The following is a 21,895-nucleotide window of genomic DNA, read 5'->3' on the forward strand; positions in this document are numbered from 1 at the left end:
ATGCTTATGCACCTCTGATTTTGATAATCTATGCGATGCATCTCCACTCTGCCTTCTGCCTAACTTCACGCTAACATGCCTTTCTCACTAATTGTCTCACGCATACATCATTAGGTTGAATTATGGAGGCGGCAGTGGTGGCAATCCCTCAATGCCAAAGCAATCTCTACCACAACTCATTGATGGGTCTCGAGGTGATTTAAGAGTCCAGTCCTTCAGCCACAGATCCATTCGCAGAAGTTGCAGGGCTTTCCGCAGGAGAGAGTAGGCTGCAGGCTGGGATTCTTTTCCTTTTCCTTCCTCCATTCTCTCTGTTTCGAGGGCAAGATGCTTTCCTTCAAGACATGTTGCCGCTTGGTTGAAATTGCGGTGCCATTGGAGTCGGTCAGCAGCCAGCTCCTCCCAGCTCTTGACGTTGCCATCCATTTTCTTGAAGTATGCCTTCCATGTGTCCTGGTAATGCTGAATTATGGGGTTACACGCTAAAAACTTCTTGACAGGGGGGAGAAAACAGGAAGGGAGCTCACAGTGCCTGGGAGATGAGCCTCTTCCTCTATTTATTGGTGTGCCCTGGTCTGTGGCACTGCACCCATCTGAGAGCCCTGGCCAGGGCAGTGGCTTATAAGAGTCTGGAGTGATGTTCATAAACAGCTCAGCCTTTGCTAGTAAACTCTCCTGTCCTGAACGGCAAACCCCAGAAAGCCTTGGGGGTCTCCAACCACATCCAGCCTCTTCCTCTCCACACACCCTCTAGCCCCAGCCCCTGCTTCCTTCACCCCGATCCCTCTCAGGGAGAGCTGAAACAAGTTGGCAGTCAGTTTACAGCAAACACAAGGGTGTTGTTTTTCACCCAGGGTGTCATTAACGGGTGGGACTCATTGCCACCACAGGCAGTGGAAGTGGACAGGGTAGCCAGATTCACCAAGGGACCGGATACATTCCTGCTGCGATGGAGCAGGGCAGCGAGGGGCACAGCCTCTGAATCGCGGCTTCCCAGACCTGCAGTGCTGGAGGCTGCAAGGGAAAGAGGAACGTGGGGGGGGGGGGGGGGGGGGGGGGGGGGAAGCCCGGTCAGACCCAGTTCTTTCTCCCTTCCAGCCCCACTTGCTGCCTCCAGGTGACACAGGCCTATTGGTATGCCATGCTGTGACATGGGCCAAAGCCCTCCAAGTACAGCTACAAGCTTCCCCCTGTGATGGGGGCCACTAAGGGCACATCATGGATCGCGTGGGACAACACAATCAAAGCAGGGAAGGGGGTGAGGGTCGGAGGGGCCGGCGAACACCGCCTGGCTGCTCTGCCGGCAGAGTTTCGCTGGGAAAGTGGCCCCGTGGCCCCAGCGGAGCCTCCTTCCCGCTCAGATCCACCTGGGGCTTGGCTAGGCCCAGGAGCAGGTTATTAGGTTTGTTTTTTTAATCTCGTTCAAGGCCAAACGGTTTCCAAATTCAAGAGGACAAAACCCAGTCGTCCTGTTCCAGAATTCACCTCAGCGGTGCTCGGGCCTCAGGCCGCTGCCGGGACCCTCCACCCAGCCTCCCCCAGTCCAGGCGGGCACCCCGCGCGAGCCCCAGGCCTGGAGGCCGCGGGGGTTCAGAGGCCCCAGCCCTGCCGAAAAACGGGCCAGGAGCGGGCCTGGGCCAGCCGGTGTTCACGGGGAGGCATCTCCTGTCCCTTCCCACCTCTGCCTCCTCCACCCCCTCAGGGGCCGTTCCCCGATTACCCCCGCGGGGGCTGCTCCCAAGTAGCCCACAGGGAGGCCGCTGGCGGGCCGGTTCCCGCGCAGGGCAGGGCGGCGGCGGCGGCGCGGGCCGAGCGGCGGGGAAGCGCGCGGGGCGGCACCAACCGCTCGCTCGCTCCCTCCCCTGGCGGCGGGCGGAGGGCGGGCGGGCGGCAGTGCCGCACCCCGGCCCCTCGCAGGGCGCCGCCGCCCCCGCCCAGCCGCGCCCGGCCCAGGCGGCGGCGGTGCGCATGCTCGGGGCTGGACAGCTCCTGAGAGGGAAATTTAAAATCGCTGCGGAGCCCGGAGCCGCCGCCGCGCCGCGCCGCCCCGAGCCGGACCCGGACCCTGACCCGGACCCGCCGCCAGGTTTGCCGCCCTCGTCCCGCAGCTGCTGTCGCGCCGCGGCTTCCCCACTCCCACGGCCGGCTTTTCCTGCACTTTCCCCGCTCCCGCTGCCGCGTTTAACGTCGTTTCCCCGTGCCGGGCTCAGTGCAGGTTCCCCCAGTCCCGCCGCCAGACTGAATGCAGTCTCTCCCAATCCCGCTGCTGGTTTAGTAGGGGGTTTCCTAACCCCACTGCTTTTAGAGTCACTGCCCCAATCCCGCTGCCGGGTTCCCCCCAGTCCCACTGCTGGTTGTAGTGCCGTTTCCCTAATCCCATTGCCAGATTTAGTGCCGTTTCCCTAATCCCATTGCCAGATTTAGTGCCGTTTCCCGTTGGCGGGTTTAATGCAGGTCCCCCCAGTCCCGCTGCTGCTCTGATTTTAGCTCTAAAGACCCATTGCTGCTTTCAGTTTAGTTCTCCCTGACGCTGGGTTTGATGTAGTTTCCCCAGTCCCATCCCTGGATTTAATGGAGTTTTCCTAATCCTGCTGCTGCTCTTAGTGTGCGTTTACATGGGACACTTAATGCGCAGTAGCCTAACAACCCGGCGCACTCATGTGCTGGGCAAAAACCGTGAAAATGCACTACTGTGCAGTAGTATTAGGCCGTTACATAGTAAGCGTCACTAAAAAACTGTGTCAGCACTACTGCGCAATTATGTAGTTACTGCACATTTAGTTAGTACTTCATTAAGCAAGTGGTGTACTAAATGTGTAGTAACTACTGTGCATTAATGAATGTGTAGACATGCCCTTAGTGTAATTTCTCCAGTCCCACGGCTGGTTTTAGTTTGGCTGTAGCAACCCACTGCTGCTCTGAGTTTAGTTCCCCTCAATCCCACTGCTAACCTTAGTTTATCCTGCCTAATCCCCTTGCTGGTTTTAGTTTAGTTTTCCTACTTTTTAAATGGAGTCAGGTCAGATGTACGTTCGTTTTTACTACAGTAAACAGCATCAACTGACTCCTTCCCCCCCCGGTTTAATTACTATTCAGCTCACACAGAGAGGATTTTTTTTTTTAATGCAACCTGCCCAGAATGTATTTTTGCTGTCCCTCCTGTTTGAGTTCAATAATGCATTAATCATGGTGAAGATTATATTTGTCTTTGCAGGACACTTAGGTGGTGTAAATCAATTTGATCCTCCAAATAAAATGCTACTCTTAAAAACCTGTGGGGAGGGTGGGGGGGGAGTGTATAGCTCAAATTGTGGTGTATGTTCTGGGTTTTTAAAATTTAGAATTTTGTGCTTTTTCTTTCTTACTGCTGAAATGCTGGATAGCTACTTCATACCTATATGATCCCCCCCACCTTCTTTTTGTCTTCCCTAAAGGAGATGATAGAAAGTGACATCACATCCATAATGTCAGGAATCATTAGAAATTCAGGGCATAATCATCACCCATCACCACAGGACTACAGGTGAGGAACTGATCAGTTTGTAAAGATGTACTGGACACGCATTACCCTGTTAAGCAAAGTTCTGTACGTCCCGGGTGAAATCAGACTCCATTTGAAAAGCTGTCTATTAAGTTTGTACTTTCTCTTTAACTTGGATTAGCTATTTGATAACTGGCTGCAGCATGCTATTTATTCAGAAATGCCCTGATTTAAAGTATTTTGATAGTCACTCAAAATTGATAAAAATAACTTCAAAGGCTGGTGGAAACTGTAGGTATGAACTCCGTTCATGTGTTTTACCAGATTGGAGGTTACTGTAAAATAGCAATTATTCAGAATGCTTTCAGAGAGCATTTTGGATAGAAATGAAGCAGTCAGGAAAACTACAAGTCACACTCAATTAACTTTTGGGAACAGTCTAATTAAAGCAGATACTTAGTTCCCAAAAACAGAGATGCCAAACAACTTATATGAACAGGATCAAACTTATTTTGCCAACAGCCTGTGATTAGTGGGCATCCCTTTACCCATACCCAATGTGTAGCCACTCATCTTTTTTTTAAAAGTTTTTTTTTTTTTCTTGGAAGCTGTGGGTTAGTTATACATGAATTATTGTGCATTGGGTTAAATTGGGATACATCTTATCACATGATGCAAAAGTTCCAACGAAATAACATGATAGCAGGATGTGAATGAGCTCAGCAAAGTAAAGAGGGGCTTTTCTTTTTGTTTCAAAATGAGAAAGGGGTGACAGTCGACTGCTTCCCAGCTTGTGGGTATTTTCACACATTTCCTTGGGCAAACCCAGGCAGCCGCAGGTATTCTTCTACTAGCCTCTCTCTATTCAAAATGAAAACATTGCACTGCAGTCTCTCACAGCTCAACAAGTGATCTCTTATTCTCTGGGAAGCCGGTATGGAGAAAGGTTTGTGGAACTCTGTTTTGCTGTTTATTAAAGCACTGTTTGCACTAGACACTTTGTTGGCAATGTAAATATTTGTAAAGAAATTATTCAGTTTTTAATTAAGGGTGTGGGTGACCTCTGGATGCTTAATTATAAATCTGTATTATCCTCCTGAAGATTATATCACCCAAACAAAGACCTTTTTTGTGGGAAGAATAATTCTTTAATTAATAGCAACAGAAAAGAAAAACCATTCTTTCTGATGGAAAGTAGGGTTTGTTTTACTTTTAGTAGACAATGCAAAGAGAGTCCAAGTTTATTTGCTCATCAGGTAGGGTTTAAAAGTCCTTTTAGTTTGCTGTTTTGAACTAACAGATCTCACCTCGTGAATGTTGAAAGTTTTTAACACTTTTGTGATTTTCTTTAAATGTACTTTCTAATTGAGTTACACGACCTCATTTACAAGTGGAAACTTCTGATAAAAAATGCATAAATTCTGAACTGCGCTGCAAAATGCAGAGCAGTATTTGTCCTACTTCATGAGAAAACACTTTGGATTATGTAAAAGAAAATCTTTTAGACTGAATGATTTTAAGAAAAGAATAGACCTGTCAAATTCTATCAGCTCTGTTTACTCTCCTGCTGTCACCACAGTCCAAGACGGGAACCCACAGTCCTGAGTTCTCCATGGGGGAGCATCAAGGCTCCACAAAATGGGAAATGGCCTCCAATTAGTGAGTGGGAGGCTGGGAATACTCTCTGTCTCACTTAGGATCTTTCAATTGGACAGTTGAACTTTGAGGAGACCAGACTTTGCAGTCAGCGTAAGAGAGCATTCTGTGAAAAGAGAGAGAGAGAGAGAGAGTTAGCACAAGCAGGGAATGAAAGGCAGCAAATATAAATATTTTTGCATGTGGCTTGCAGATAATACACTACCGTGTGTTTTAAAGACCAATGGATTTGAAGCATTACAGGGTGGTTCTCATTTTTGGAAAACCGCTTGGGTGGATCTTCTGGACCAAAAGTGCATGTAAAAGAAACAGCAGACAGATGGGTGCTAAGTCTTATATTATTCTGTGAAGTCCAGGAAAGGAAGCATTTAAGAGTGTTTTAGAGAATTTTTTTCATACAGTATTAGGCGTATCCTAAGTGCCCCCTTATCCATCCCCTATAGAGGTGGCTGGTCACCTAACCTGAAATGCAAAGTAATATATTTCATAACAGGATACATTTCCAACTCCTCCAAAATTAAAACACTGACACCTTATTGAAGTGCTTCTATTGATCGCAGCTTATGTTTCGGTGAATAAGAGCAGAGCATTAAAAAGACTACCTTGGAAAAGGCAAACCCCAATCCATTTGCTCGTCCTAATTCTATTTGCAGATTAAAAATGTTAAGCATGAGTATTTTGCCTTTAAATAACTGAAATGAGAGGCAGGCTGTGAGCTGGTAATGTAACAGAGTACTTGTAAATATTGCATTGTGGAGCTAAGTAAATCAAGGAGTCCGATTTAAAGGCCTCTAAAACAATGCAAGGACTCCCAGTAATTTCTCGAAGTCCTGATTCAAAATCCCGGGAAGCAAAGTGAGTGAGGTTATGAATGCCGAGGTCTTCGAATATCTGTAGAATTTTATTATGTGCATTTGGAAATACATCTTGCATAAACGGTGCATAAGCAGAATATACATTTTTTTCCCACCATTTGCACAGCTAACAAAGAGAGAATCAAATCCAGGCCAGCTTGGTAGGATTTTAATTGCATGCATCCCATTAAGGTGTTGGTAGATGCATGACTGAAATATCATTTCCCCTCCAACCACTTCTCCGCAGCCATGCACTGAGCCACACTGGTTACTGCATGGCAAGGGAGACCTATCTAGGGTGCTGCATATAGAGCACATGCCTCTGAAATAAAGTGCAAAGAACAGGATGAAAAGTAATTAATTGGACCCTACCCTATTTTTGTACAATCCAAGTTAAAACAGTCAAAGAAATAGCTTTGTGCAGTGATGTAGCATGGGACACTTAAGTCACTTCTTTTAATAAGTGTTTCCAGTTTAAGGAATGACATTACTTTTTCTTTTCAACAAATGTAAACAAAGCTGGTTAGATACATGAATGGTTTTGTGTGCAGTCAGACATGCTGTATGAAGGTTTGGGGGCTCATTATTATGTGTATCGTAATGTAACAGTAGTCCTGATACTTCCTTATACTAACTGAGTAGACTTGTACAGTATATTTAAGGCCTTGCAATGTTGTTATTGTTCAGATTGGATTAGAAATAAGTCTTTACAGCAAGAATACGTTAAACAACCACAGTGCCATGAATATTTCAGCAGAACATCTCCTTTCTGTATCTTGAAGACTAAGCTCATCCTCAGTCCTTAACAAATGCATAATAAGTCTTTATTTATTGATCCAGTCAAGATTCTAGCTAAATTACATTCCACCAGAATAAGCTTCCCCCAGTGTTCATTAAAGATATTCTTCGCTTCCTGCCAGAAACTGGTAAGGGCTGTTCTTTTTTCCAATAAGCATGGATTCAGCAAGGCCCTAAGTTTGTTAGCAGTTCCCTAAAAACTAGGGAGCCTTAGAACTATGGATGTGCTTAAATACTTTCTTGGAGTTAGAACCATAAGCCGCTGCTATATTCTACTCCAAAAGCCACTGCATTTCAGTCCTAGATAAAGATCTATTTTTACAGCTTATATACCAATTTGCTTGTAAAAGGTTTTGGGGTGAAAGATGCTTGTAAAATATAATTACTTATTCTAGGTTTTGATTTCTGGAAGTTGCAATCTCCTACCCAGTTCTGAGGAGCAATTTTATATCTGGACTGTTTATAATTGGGGAGAGTCAGAGTCTGGGAGCTTGCACTAAGAAAAACTTGCCACAGCCAAAAGGTTACAAGGACATAACTAACAGACTTGTAATTGTTGTGAAGAGAATGCCAGTGTCCATTCCCTTGACACCATGTGTGCTCGACACTGAGTGAGATAATGATGGAATATGTCAGAGGAATTTCATCACACTAGTTACTTCATTCTTTAAAAAAATGCGAGAGAACTCCTAGGAATCAGTCAAACCCAGGCCACCAAGGATTGAGTTAAGTGGATTAGCTCAACTGTTTCCTATGCAGTTCTTGAAATGTGCTAATAAGGAATTGCAGCCCTTGCTCCTCAAATTATCTGGAAATTACAAAATCATTACTTTCAGGGCTGCCATTTACAGGTCCCATGCTGCAATGCTATTTAACAGCAGACCTCATATGAGAACAAGAGGAAAAATGTCATGTCACAGGCAGACATTATTAATTCTGTATATATAGAATGGTTCTTCCAGCCTTCTTTCAATCAAGCAGAAGCATTGTGCTTACTTACAAGCCAGATGTGAAAACTGTAATAAAGTCATCCATAAAGAATAAAACGTTCAAAAAGGGGTCTGAATCAGACAAAAAAGTTTGGCTGGAAGAAACCTGAAGAGGCTGCCCCAGATAAGTAGCCAGATAAGGGCAGGTGAGGCCAACACTTAAAAATACCCTATAATGGAGATTTCCCCGTCCTCCCTAGGTCGTCTGCTCTAGTCTGAAGTTGATCACAAAGGTGGAGCCAACTTTTGCCAACTGACATTAGTTATGTTGAACTCATTTCTTTGCATTTCTCCATACACAACCTAAAATAGTAAAATGTCTTCCCACACACTAAGAGCAACCATGAAAAGCTACAGCCTTCTTTTTTTGGTTTTGGGTAAGGGCATCTACCACCAGCACCACCAAAACCCACACACACAGTCTCCATGAGAGAACATAATGTGAGAGACTCGCACTATAGACAGTAGCTATCTTGAATCTCTAAAGTGCTTTCCAGAGATGCGAAGCTTCACAGCAAATGAGCAGGCAGACACCTTAATTGGTGCTCTGTACATACAATTACAGAAGTGGAACCCTCAGATCTGGGTAAACTATCTGGAACCAAAATATTGTGGGAGATAGTAGACCTTTGGCAGAGCTGTGCACTGGTTTCAAAAAACTTGTTTGGCAGGCTGCTTTATAATGCAGTTAACTTGGCTTCATTCGAGACGCTTCAGCAGTGGACTCCATTTACATGTCCAGGAGAAAAACTACAGGGTTAACTGTTTGTCTTGGAGTTTGAAATGTAGCAAAGGTCTGGGAGGTGGCTTTAACAGTAGGAATCACTGGGCATGTCTACACGAGATGCTTATTGTGCATTAGCCAAATAACACTGTGCAGTAGCACGTTGCAGCACAAACTGTGCTAATAGCCTACTGCGCAGTGTTATTAGGCTAATGCACACAGTAAGTGTCACTAAATAACTGCGTGATGGCACTGCTGCTCAGTAACTCTAGGTACTGCACATTTAGATAGTACTTTATTAAGGAAGTACTAGACTAAATATGCGGTAACTAAGGCACATTAATGAATGTGTAGACACGCTTACTGTGTTAAATTTTGCTACTAATAATATGTCTTAACAATGGAAAAAAAATCGGGCATGTCTACAGGTATCTTTTAATGTGCATTAGCCTATTTTAATGTGTATTAATGTATCACAAAATACCTGTGCTCTTTAGCTAATGCACATTAATATAAGCTAATGTGCATATTTTTAGTACCTCACAATGGAGGTGCTGGATTTAATGCACATTACCTAAAACATATTAATGAATGTGTAGATGCACCCGTTGATTTTACAGCTATAGAGGTGGTGCCAACTTTTGATGACTAATAAGTTGAGTCACCTCAGATTTGCATTTGATCCCCTCCTGCTAGTTATAATGCCTGTCTTTGCTCTATTGAATCGACCAGGACCTAAGATAGTAAATGGGCTGGTTATATTCAAGCGGTGGTAGTTAGATGCTTAGACCCAATTTATCAAAGCACTTAAGAGATGCATTGGCTTCTAATGCAATAGCAGTCGAGAAACAAAACTGAGAAGTATGTTCTTCCCAGCTCCCTGTCGTTCAGGTTAAGAAGTTGGTCGTAGTTTCAAGATGAATGCTGTTTGCATACCTTTTCCTTAAAGAGGCTTCTGTTGTCAGATAGTCTGGTGCCAGCCCCTGAACTGACCTTCCAAATCACCTGAACCATTTTCTATTTTTCAATCAATGCATTCAAGAGGGCCAGAAGTAAGGTCACTGTTTCTTAGACAAGGAAATATTTTTCTACAGAAAACCATCCTTTTGACAGTTTATATAAATTTCAGCTGAACAAGAGCAAGAAGATGTATTCCTAGGTATGTTTAACAATGAACACAGCCCCACTGCAGTGTGGACACAGTTAGGCCAGGATTACAACTGGGGCAACACCTAAATTTTGGGGCCCAATCCCAGAGGGGTGATTCAAAATGACCCAGTTGGGACCCTAAGATCCCAAAGACTCAATGGAGAGACTTTAAAAATGACGAAGAGCAAGTCTGCATTATACACCTAGGTGCTTTATACAGAGAAAGAGGAGGAAAGAACCTCTAAAGGACAAATCAGAAAATCCAGGTTGATTTCTGGGGAGATTTTTTATGTTTTTAAACCAATGAGGATCTAATGTGAAAAGGATAAAAAGGGACCAGGACCTGGGATACTGCCCATTCTTCTTGCTCAGTGTTTCAGCTTCACCTGGAAAGACAGAAGGTAATTTGAGTCTAGCCTATTCCATAGCAGATGGGTTGGGAAGTCAGAAATCCAGGTTCATATCCCTTCAGGGTGAGGAGGACCAAGAATCCAGGTCTCCCATATTCTGGATGAATGCTCTGACCTTACTCTGTTGGGCAAAAGGTGAGTAGGACACCACCACTACCAGTTCTGAGCTGAATTTAGTGCTGCCAACCTGAAGTAACCATGGCTGGATGCAGAGCCTGCATGTTTTAAGTGAGTGATCTGAACCACGAAGGAGCTGAGCAGGAGTGAGGTACAGCAGTGGCTGCTCTGAGCAGTTTCTGAGTATCCCTGTGAGCCTGAGTGGAGAAGGTGCCCTCCTGGAGGCACATACTGGGTGCAGGCATGCATGTAGGGTGCTGGCACCAAGTCTATTAAAATTGGTCTAACTAGACTTGGACATCCAGGTCCCATCAAAGTCCTGGGGCTGTGCTGATGAAGGCAATTTGAACCTGGCCCTAGGTGTCTTCATGCAGTGAATATAGTATTTCTAGGGCAGAAAAGTGGATGCTACAGCACAATGGGTTCCCTGGAGAGGAGATTTGTTCAAATGGCTGTTTCCTTTAACCAACCAAAAACATCATCCCTGAGTCTGAAGGTTCCTTGCAGCCAGCTACCTTCATGGCTACCTCTGGAGGCATTTGATGGAGCAGATGGTGATGACTAATAATGCTTGTGCACAGCACTTTACAAGGGAGGTCATAATTGTTATTCCCATGTTATTAGGTGGGGAAACTGAGGCACAGAGCTGTAACAACCTGCCAATTCTCAACTTGATAGTGATTCCTAGTGTAGGGGTTCAGTCCCATGTTGGGAACAAAACTCTTTTCTGCAGTGAAATAAGGGTTGGGGGCAAGGTTATAAATGCATCACAACATTTAAGAAGTGGATATTGCACTATTATGTTTCTAGCCTGGCTGCAAACATCACCTTCTGTACACAGAACTGGCATGGTCAGACATAGTGGACAGAAAGTACTGGGGAACAGGCCATCTGGGACCTTTTAAATAAGTATGTATGAAGTACAGCATTACATGCACATTAAATACCAGGGGCTGTACAATTCCCATAGGAAGACATAGTCCCTGCTCTCAAATCCTTGCTATCAAATTTAAGGCAAAAATGGAAGAAGGAGAGAAGGAAAGTCAAGATGTACAAAAAAAGATGCTGTGTATACACACACACACACACACACACACACGCACAGACTCGTAGATTTTTTGTTGTTGTTGTGAGGTGGTGTTTAGCAGGTTAAAGAACGTTTGAACCTCTGAAATAAATTGCAGACTAGCCACAACTGTGCAGGACTTAGCTGAAAGCGGGTGGTTGGATTTACATATGTTTATTAGAGCCAAAACCACACTTGCACCTCATCTCCCGCAGGATGACTGGTGTGAAACATTTAAAAACAGCAACAGGACAGCAGTGCATAGCTCATAAACAGTGCTCTCCCCGTGTAAGCTTTTGGAAGAGGTTTAGTTTCCCACCACCTTGATTGCATCCCTGTGAAATACACAGTGCTGGCATGATAGGAAGTCACCGCTGCTGAACCTTACGCTTGCTTGGTAGACAGCTTGAACAATGATCCCCTTATGCTGAACATACTGGGTTGGTTCTGCTTAAATTTTTCCTTTTTTGTCCAAACGATGGCGCTGATATTTAGAATGCTAACCAGTCTACTGCTCGTTTTTAAAAGTAGTTTCAAGAGAGTAAAGCAAGCCATTTAGCAGAAGAACCATTGCTCCAACTGAAGACTTTGGAAAGTATGTGGTCAGATTCAAACTAGGTTAGGACTTGGGACTTGTGGGGGAAGCCATCACCCCTGGGGTGACCCACCTGGCTAACAAGATCTTTCTCAGTACAATCTTTACTTGGATCTTTGTGTCCTGCTTAAAACGGGGCTTAGTGGCCTGCTATAGGAACGTCAGAAGTACATCAGATCTTTTTAAAAGCCGGACTACACGCTTTTGCATGCCGCAGTGCTGCACCTGACGCGTGGGCTGTCGGGCACTTCGTGGCTCTGCAGAGGAAGACGGTGGTATGACACGACCGACGGGCCGTGTGCTGTTATGCTGGGAAGTGAGAGAATCTCGACCTCTCTGCTGTTCAGTTTTCACCCCGTTCAGCTTTCTGACAACTGCTAACTGCTCGAAGTGGGACCACTGAACACGTGCGCTGGGTGGATCCACTTAACATGAACGTAAAGCAGAGATCTGTCTGTTTTCCAACAAGATCAAGCGACAGAGGGTTCTTGCGTATAAATATGGCTCCGGCATCCTGCCCTTCCAGAGATGTTTAGCCCGTGCTGTGGAGAGGAGAGAGGGCATGTGGCGGATTCATTCCCTGACAGGAGGCGTGTGCAATGGGCTTTGACCCTCACCGCCCATCTGACCCCATTATTTGTTGAAGGAGCTGACTTGTCTGGAAGGACTGGCAGGGACCAGGGTGCCAGATGGCATGTGTGTGTGTGTGTTGTGTGTCAGCTGTCATTCAGCCAGATTAATGTGAAGTTTGTTTAAAAAAAAAGAGGAGGAGGGGGAAGGAAAAAAACAATTAAGCAAGAATCCCAAAAACAATGGGGGCCACGTGCCACCGGGCAACAGTCGTTTGCAACACAATGGGTTATCGGCTTACAACGAACGGGTCCAACTGCTGCAAGCCACATGAGCCTGCCCAGTTTTCAAATCATTTAATGCTCTTGTTTACTTACAATCCAGCCAATCTCTACGCAGGGAGAGTGGTCACCTGATGTCCTTTTTATGTATTTAAGTCCCAGGCCCCACAAAATAACTGAACAGTGGTAACCATGGCAATGCTAATTATTGCGCTATAACTACAGTAGGAGAAAGAAGCCAGGGTAGGCTGGGAGAAGGATCTGAAGATGTTTTCGGCCAGGATTTGAGCTCTAACTCCTTGTTTTCTTGGGCTTCCCCCTCCTTAACATTTTACAAACAAACAAACCAAGTTGTGCTTTAAAGGCTCTCCCCAAGAATAGGATAGGGAACTTTGCTATGTACTTCTAGGATTTGTGAATAGAAAGAGCTGAAAGCTGAATGCCCTTCCGGGCTGCCACACACTGGAGTTTTGGCTCGTTCCGTTAAGCTGGTTTAGGTTCATGTAAAACATAAAAGATACTTCAGCGGAGATGGGGTTTATTTAATGCCTCTGTGTTGTCCATGGCAATGAATGAACATTAATGCCCTGCAGCTGGCTTGCTAGAGTCTAACACATTTATTAGACAACTCTCTTAGAGTCAGAAGCAGAATACACAAATCTCAGCCCAAGCAGCGTTCTCGCAGAACAGAAATGTGCTTTCCTTGGACCGAATCCTTTCCACTCCTATCAAGGCCATTAGTGCCTGACTTCACAAGCAGTCCCTTTAACTTCTGCAGGCCTCTTTGGCATGAGTAGGGGGTTTCTGCTTGTAATTGCTTTACTCCTTGACTCTGCTTTACTCCTTGACTCTAATCGGAGTATTAGAATAATTAATTGGAATAATTAAGAACTGAATCTGGCCCTGAACGCAAATGCATTTCAGTTTTGTTTTTTCCATCGAGCGCACCACTTCAGAACGAATGCAAAGGTCACTGGGTTGTTGTTTTTTTTAAGAGCACAGAATGTACAAGTGGGGTAAAATGTGCAGAAATTGCACTTCTAAATTGAACTTTTCACCCAGAGAATTCTGGCCTGTGTTGGCCTTGGTTTCATCGGCTAAGATGCTCTGCATCTCGGGCCACACGCTTTTAACATCTCACTAGGGAGGGTTTCAAAGGCTGCCTTAAGAAGTGAAGCTGAGTCTGGGCCCATGGAATCTCATCAAGTGCCAACAGCCCCGCACGCCTGAATAGGAGCAATCTGCAAGCCACTCGAAACACCAGGTTGTGCTTTGGTGAAGAGTCCTGCTTGTTTGTTCGTGATGCTTTAGGGGCGAGCTTCAAGGAATCCTGTTTAAGGGAAGGCTAGATATTGAACTTTTATCACCACTTTAATGTGCTTTATTTTTATGCCCTCTAACAAAAAAGCATACCAAGGCTGAGAGCTAGAATTCTTTCTGGCTTTAGCTGCTTCAAGCCCAAACTATTTTAACGCAGTTTTGTTAAAAGCAGTAGTTACTCTAGTGGTGAAGGTATAAAGAGCCTGGTCCCTGAATCAGCAGGGTATGGCTATGCTTTTAAGAAGGCCACGTCGGCAGCCCCAAGGGCAGGACACCTTCTTCCCAGCCTAGGTTGGAGGCGGTCTGGACACAGCGTGCTTCTCAGGGGGGAGACCTCACTGTCCAGCATGTCCCCCCAGCCGACAGACCACAGAAGAGAGGTATGGCAGGCTTTCACAACTGGACAGTGCAGAGCCACTCCAGCAGGGACTGCTTCATGTCCTGGCCTCTCAGCAACACCACCTCTTCTCTGGACATGCCCACATCATGAAACAGTAGCTGGAAAAGCCCCCTCAGCAGGCTGTGTAAAGGCTGCTGAGGGGGTAAGCCTTGAAATTCCTCATTAGCTTGGTCAGAAGCTGGACTTCAAGGTGACTGAGACATTTTCAGGTTAAAAAAATCCTGGTTTAAAACACAGCATTTCATTCTCGTACAGCTGCATGCACAGTGTACAGTCTTGGCTTTATGTCCAGGTAGTTTCTCATTCCCATGCCCTGACATGGTGCTGCAGAGCTGTCATTGTAAACCCTGCAGCAAAATATTGAGATGGGTATTTTTTATGCTCTTGGAGCCAGTTGCAGTAGTTTGAGGCACTTGAAAAAGCTTGTTTTTACAGAATCTCGCACTTAACTGAAGCTGGGTCAGCAGGGTCTGTATGCTAATGGGCAGAAATTTTCCAAATATCTTCTATTCACTTTTTTTTTTTTAAGATTCTCAGAATGGTTAATAACGGATCTTTGGCTTCTTTTGCTTCAATGTGTTCCCTCAGTTTTAAAGCATTTTTAAAAATGCATATAAAGGCATCATTCCTCAAAGCAACACACAGAGACATGCTTATACACTAAACTTCTAATCTTGTTGAAGTCATTCATCCGATACTGAAGTTGTTTGGATCCTTAATTATTTTAAAATATTAAGACAATCTTTTGAAACACCAAGCTTTCTTTTGGAAGAGAGAAGGTTTCTAGGTTGAACTTTAACTGTTTGGCAGTTTTGATGTTCATCGCTGCACTGCAAAGCAGCCCCTGCAATGGAAACTCTCACAGTACTTCAAGCACATGGCTAATCCCAATACCATCTACCTCCTGAGCAAAGGTGCATGTCTCAATGTCCAGCTCACACCTTTGTTACCAAGTCAGATCCCTACAGAACAGTCCTTTAAACTATCCTGGTTCAAGAGAGAAACGCTTCATTATCTGTTAAATGAGATATTACAACTATTGCAGAGGAACACATATGTTAACCAATAAGGGCAGGTACTGACTGGAGATAGCCCTGGACCAGAAATGCATATCTGGAACTCAGAATCCAGACTCCCAACTTTCCAAATTCAGGCGCAATCTTCTGCTGAAACTTCTGTGAGGAAGGCCCTCCAGATGCCATTTCTATCTCAGGGACAATCTAGCAGCATCTCTGCCATTTGCTAACCTGTCCTGTTGTTTTCCGTAGGCTTGTGACTTCTGACTCCTCCCAGTTGAGCGAAGATGACCTCCCCAGTGACTTGCAGTCCTTGTCGTGGCTGACATCTGTTGACGTTCCTCGGTTACAGCAGATGGCTAGTGGAAGAATGGACTTCAGCATCAGCTCACAAAACTCCATGCTGCAACAGACAGGTCGGGTTGTCGAGCAACCGATATCACCATGAAAGGCACAAAACCTTCTGTGTCGTCTTTCCTGTTGGTAGTGTTTATAGGCATTATATTTAGCCTTCCACCAAAACTACTATGGCCTGTCTTGCTACAAAGACAGGCCCAGTATGTTTTAATAAGAAGCAGAGGGTCTTATATAGTTAGAATAAAGGGCTAAGAATCTGCATTTTAGTTTTATGCCCAGTTTAGCTGCCACCCATGTAATCTCAAGGGTAGTTTTGATTTTCAGAGCTAATCAGAACCTCTGAAAATAATTCTGTGCTTAGCTTCAGCATCACTAAAATAAGAATAACTTACCTACCCCACACCTGTTTGCTCCATTCAACTTCCTACCTAGCTGATGTTCACCAGGCTCCTCTTTTTCCTTCAATATCACTTGAGCAAATACCCCTTTTCCCCAAAGCATTCTAGCAAGACAGCTCACCACTTTCACTTTACAGAGCCCTTTGTGGCTTTATATGGCCAGCCCTTTTGGGACAGGGGTTTTATTCAGAAGAATTGACCCTTTGTAAAACACCCCATACAACGATGACACTACAAAACTTGGTAAACAGCCATCACTTTCCACCCCAGCTGTAGCTGGTCTAAGGGGCAGGCGAGGTTCCTCTTGCACTTTGAAATCAGTTTGGGGTTCCTTTGGGATGAAAGGCTTGATGAAAATAAGATCATGGTTGAAGCAGAGCTGAGATGTGTTCAAGGACAAAGACAACTGGTAAAAAAAACATATCCGCTCATTTGTTAGAGGTGGAATTGCATGCACGTGCGTGTTCATCCCATGTGCTTTTCTGCAAATAGGTCCTCTGGCAGGTGCCATGCATTCAACAGGTGGCCCTGGAGCCATGATCCATGTGCAGGCCAGCCTGCCCCAGGGGATCCTAGGACTGAATTCCATCACCTCGCATGGGACCAACGTAAGAGCAGACCCTGGTGTCTCTTTTGTCATTGTGCTGTTTGCGGAGTGCGTGACCATTGGACTGACAGTTCTGTTGGTTTTTTTTAATCCCGGCAGATGAGCCAGTACACACTGGTAGGGCAGCCCCCTCCCAGCCTGCAGACCCAGCAGCCGCTCTTCCCACCTCCCCACACTCAGCAAGTGTTTGCCATCGCTCAGAGTGCACAGCAACAGGTACCGTTACGTGCTAGGCTCCTGTTTCACAAATCAGCCATCAGGATCAGATCTGCATGGTCTTAGAAGCAGACCCGTGGGTATTCTGTATCAGTATTCACAGAGGCGCCCAAATTGCTTGTTTAATTCCTCAGGACAAACCCCTGTGCCACAGCACACACTTTGTAGAGTCAGGGTCTGAAAAGTCCAGTTCTGGAAACTGTGGACGCCCTGCTACCACCGCTAGAGGCATACAACAATGCAATAACACGTTTTCAAGAACCAGTTGTTCATTTCAGTTTGGTTACCTCCCCCTGCCCCACCGACTGGAACAAGAGAAGTAAAGCTAATTCTATTAAGCGTGATGTTTGACCCTCTTTGCTGAAGAGATGGTGTTTTTGCCTGCTCTTCCACACCCTTTCTGTCAAGACACTGGAAAAGCAGAATTATGGGATCTGTCTGTGACCTCAGGGGGGAATTCCATCACACCTAACTCCCAGTATGTCCCCAGCATGGAAACTGGCATGGTACTCCTTTCACCTCACCCTTCACTTTAGGTCAGGTTCAAGCTGCAGCTGGGAGCAGCCTGCTCTGGCACAGTCTACCCATCACTTTTACTGTGGATTGGAAGATAAGCTCCTGTCTCTCTAGAATAGCCATCTGCTTCAGGAAGCCTGTCCAGTGCCTCTTAACAGTCTAGAATGTGATTAAGGGTATTTCCTGGGAGATGACGTTTATCATCACTACGGAGCCAAAATACATCTCCTTTCTTTTGGGTGGGTGTGTTGCGGGGAGGAGGTGAGCAAGGAGAAATGACTGTTCTGAGTTCTCTCTCTCTCTTTTTTTATGCATACAGTGTAACCCAGCTGCACTATATAGTGCATCCTACGGCTCCCAACCTCAGTATACTCAGCCCCGCCTTGCTCCTCACTCTGCTCAGGAATTGCATCCCAAACATTACCCCAAGCCAATCTATTCCTACAGGTGAGTGGAGAATGGTATAGAGCCTTCCCCTTCCTAGCATGGGGTAGGAACAGATCTGACATGGCACAGCAGAGCCAACCTGCTTTTTTCATGGCTCAGAAACAGGATTGGCTTTTTGCCATCTTGGCAGAACTTCTTTCTAATAGAACAGCATCACCCATCATACAGCACCCTCTGCGGTTCTGTCCAGGGGGCAGCTGTCACGCAGCAGTGAACAGAGAAATGAATCTTACATTGGGCTAGAGGAGAAGAAGCAACATTGAGAACCTGGGTCTGCAAGGTCTCATCTCTTATGGACTCTTTAAAACTGAACATGCATAGGGTTATGGGAGATGAGAGGAAACGAAGTGCTGTGCGAAGCTCCCATTCATTTGCCCTGGCTCTTGGCCCTAAGACAAGGAGGGTATTACGAGCCCTGCATGCACAATCTGAAGAAGGAATCTGTTCTTACCTCCTTTCTCTTTCTTTCTCTCAGCTGCTTAATTGCAATGGCCTTAAAGAATAGCAAAACAGGCAGTCTTCCAGTGAGCGAGATCTACAGCTTCATGAAGGAGCACTTTCCCTACTTCAAGGTAAGGAAGCAACATGACTGGATGGGACAGAACAATCCTGGCCTCTCTCCCACTGCATTTCACCACCAATATCTCTGCCAGCTTTGGGGCAGGAACTACCCTCAGACACCTGCACGTGCCCTTACCTCCGCCTCAGCTAAATGCAACTGCAGAGCCTTATCAGCTTGGCCAGTTGCAGAGCGACATTTGACAGGAGAGCAGGCTGTGTGTGCATGTACCTTAAACTTCTGGTATAATCTGAGGAAACAGGCAGCACCTCTATGGAAGCCTGTCCCATCCCATTTCTTGGGCTGTTGTCCCAAGCAGAAGTGCGCTACAAGAAGGCAGCGGTAAGAAAGACTATCCTTGATCCACCCTTGGATTCTCCCTCATATCTTCTTTTAGGTTTATACACAGCTATTGCAGCAATGCTCACTAAGTGTGAGGTTCTGCCCTATACTCAGGTGCACAGTTCACCAAAGCTGCCTTGGGCAGATCGGGGATCAGAATAAGTTCCACAACCAGCTGAATGCCACAGAAAATGCCCTGAAGTCCCTAGGCCTGCACAGGTCCAATCCAGGCCTCACCAATGGGGTAGCCTTAAGCCGAGCACAGTCAGGAAGACACGGTGGTGGGGGAGAGGGGCTGTCCCATATGTAAGCAGAGCCTAGAATGCATAGGCACCAACACTTTGCTCTGTGCTTGGAAGCAAGTGCAGTCTAGAGTTATGTGATGCATTCAAAATACACAGCAAAGGGAGCCTGAGTGATAGCCTAAAAGCTGCCCCAGTGCAAGTTGAACAGGCTGCAATGTTCTGCAGTAAATGAAGACACTGAGCAGGTTCTGAAAATAGCATTCACCTAATATCTCCGCCCCCTGGCCCTCCTAACTGCCCTCCACCCAAAGCCCAGTAGATATTTGCAACAGTGCTGAAAATCACACGTGCTTTGGCCAAGCCAGTTCCAACCCCCTTCTGCACCACAGACAGCACCTGATGGCTGGAAAAATTCTGTGCGCCATAACCTGTCCCTGAACAAGTGTTTTGAGAAAGTGGAGAACAAAATGAGCAGTACCTCCCGCAAAGGCTGCCTGTGGGCTCTCAATCCAGCCAAGATTGACAAGATGGAAGAGGAAATGCAGAAATGGAAGAGGAAGGACTTGGCTGCCATTCACAGGAGCATGGCTAACCCAGGTAGGGCTGGAATAAGGTCCCCAGGAAGCTGGGCTCCTTGGCCAGGAAGGCATGAATTGTAAGAAGTCATTTCCACGGAGGAGGGGTGGACAGAATGGGTCTTGCATCCAAAATGTCCCATCTTCTTCCTCCTGAGCTGTGATAAGTCCCATGCCACTGCCCAGAGAACCGATAGTGCTAAGTTACATAATGCAGCTGGGCAAAGTCGTTACTGGCTTTAGGTATGAAGCCCGTCTTGCTTCTGGCTCCCTGCAGAGAAAGGCAATGAAAAAGGGCAGGTTTGACTTCTGCTCACGAAACCAAGCCCTATTTAGCGCTGGAAATCAGAGCATGCCTGGCATGCTGTCCCTGGGCCCTGCTTGTGTAATAATAATTGCATATGCTCAGTCTTTTTTTGTCTCTTGGGGGCTGGTGGTGCTCATCTCCCATGCAGAGGAACTAGACAAGCTAATCACCGACAGACCTGAGAGCTGCCGGCGGCCAAGCAAGCAGGCTGAACCTGAGGCCTCCACCCTAAGCCACGTGGCAGTGGCCCAAAGCCGCATCTCCCTCTCGCAGCTGCAGCCACCACCCATCATGACGCTGTCCCTGCAATCCATTCCACTGCATCACCAAATCCAGACCCAGGCCCGCATCGCCCCAGGCTCACCAGCACCTGCCCAGACACCACCTCTCCATGCTCTGCCCGACATGACCCGGAGCCCCCTCCCTCATCACCCACTGAGCCGCGCACCAGCCGACTTCCTCAATGTGACCACTGACATGAACGCTGAAGTGGACGCGCTCGATCCGAGCATCATGGATTTTGCGTTGCAAGGTAAGGGGGGAGCTGGATGGAAGAGGACCCCTAGAGTGCTCAGCAGTCTTCACCGGGACTTAGCCGGCTCCTGGGCACAAACCATTCCAGGCCTGGGCTCTTACCAGAGATCCCAGTCTTCACTGTGGCGCTGCATTTGGGGGCACTTCTTTTCCATGCATTCTTCAGCGTACTTTCCCAGTGCTGCAATGTCCAGAGAGGGTTGAAGCTGAGGGAGGACTGGGTTTCATGGTGCTAGCACAGACCCAAGGGTCATGGTACAGGGTAAGAGCCTGAGTAGACTGGGATCCCCCAAGTCCTCACTCTGACCACAGCAACCTTTTTGCCTCCTTTTGTTCTCTGAAAAAAGGAGAATTTCTCCACCTCAGGGGACTGCTGTGAAGATGAGCTGATTAATGCTCAAGCAGTGCTTTAGGAAAGCACGACGTCACTGCTACAGCCACGGGAGGGTGAAGAGCCCATGTTAAAGCAGGTTAGGAATATTATCTATAGACCCGTCCTTTGAACCCAGAATATGCCACGTTGTCCGAGTGCCTTCACACCAGGAAGCTTATATTGTTCATGACTGTTGAAGCTTTCCATTTTACTTACCTTTTAAGACTGTTTTCCCCCCCTGAACTCAAACCAGTCACTGGCCGATGTGCTGACACTGCTGCCTTTTGCCTCCTGCAGGTAACCTCTGGGAAGAAATGAAAGATGACAGCTTCAGCTTAGACACCATGGGCGTCTTCAGCAACTCCCCGCTTCAGCTCTCCGACTATGACCTGGGCACTGCTGGCCTCACTCCGGTGTCCAGCGGCAGCGACCGCTCCTTTTCAGACTTACAGGTGACAGGTCTGTACACTACGTACACCACGCTGGACAACGTGTCCTCGTCACAGTACATGAACACCCAAGGCAACAAACCCATCGCTCTGCTTTAAGCCTCATGCTGTTTAGCAGACCTAAGCAACTTGGAGACCCCTTGCCTTGGGGAGCCTTAGGGTACGATTAAAAAACTGTAAGGCTCGCAACATATCAGGGGTTTACCAGGACACTCGGTGCGATGCCAAAATAGACCAAGAGCAGCTGAGCTTGTGAAGACATCACCTCCCCTTTCATGTCACCAAGGTCAAGGAAGCATGGTGACCACCTTGACAGAAGATGGAGGAGCTGACAAGAAGGAGCGTGGAATGCACCTGTCGGTAAAACCTTCACTAGAATAATTTAAACACAGCTGAAAAACCACTCATGAGAATCAAGTCCTCGGCACTGACGTCAACAGCGTTTGGGCACCAGATGCCTACAACATATTGTTCAATCAGCTCCTCGTTAGATTTTAAGAACCTACCTTACAGTTGTATCTTCTTCTCAAATTGCCAAATAACC

The 21,895-nt window shown here is 46.4% G+C and overlaps 1 protein-coding gene across 1 annotated transcript; it reads left to right on the forward strand.

Annotated features, from left to right (window-relative positions):
- The first annotated feature begins 1,956 nt into the window (after nt 1-1,956).
- FOXN4 (forkhead box N4) lies at nt 1,957-21,800 on the forward strand. Its single transcript, XM_090062827.1, has 10 exons — nt 1,957-2,086; nt 3,435-3,523; nt 15,679-15,842; nt 16,674-16,789; nt 16,888-17,004; nt 17,840-17,967; nt 18,443-18,539; nt 19,503-19,710; nt 20,144-20,527; nt 21,200-21,800. Exons 2-10 carry the CDS (start codon nt 3,438-3,440, stop codon nt 21,448-21,450), a joined length of 1,551 nt encoding a protein of 516 aa, XP_089918953.1. The 5' UTR covers nt 1,957-2,086; nt 3,435-3,437; the 3' UTR covers nt 21,451-21,800.
- The last annotated feature ends 95 nt before the right edge of the window (nt 21,801-21,895 follow it).

This window comes from Crocodylus siamensis, chromosome 9, assembly GCF_052110815.1.
Source record: "Crocodylus siamensis isolate JL-2025a chromosome 9, ASM5211081v1, whole genome shotgun sequence".
NCBI lineage: Eukaryota > Metazoa > Chordata > Crocodylia > Crocodylidae > Crocodylus > Crocodylus siamensis.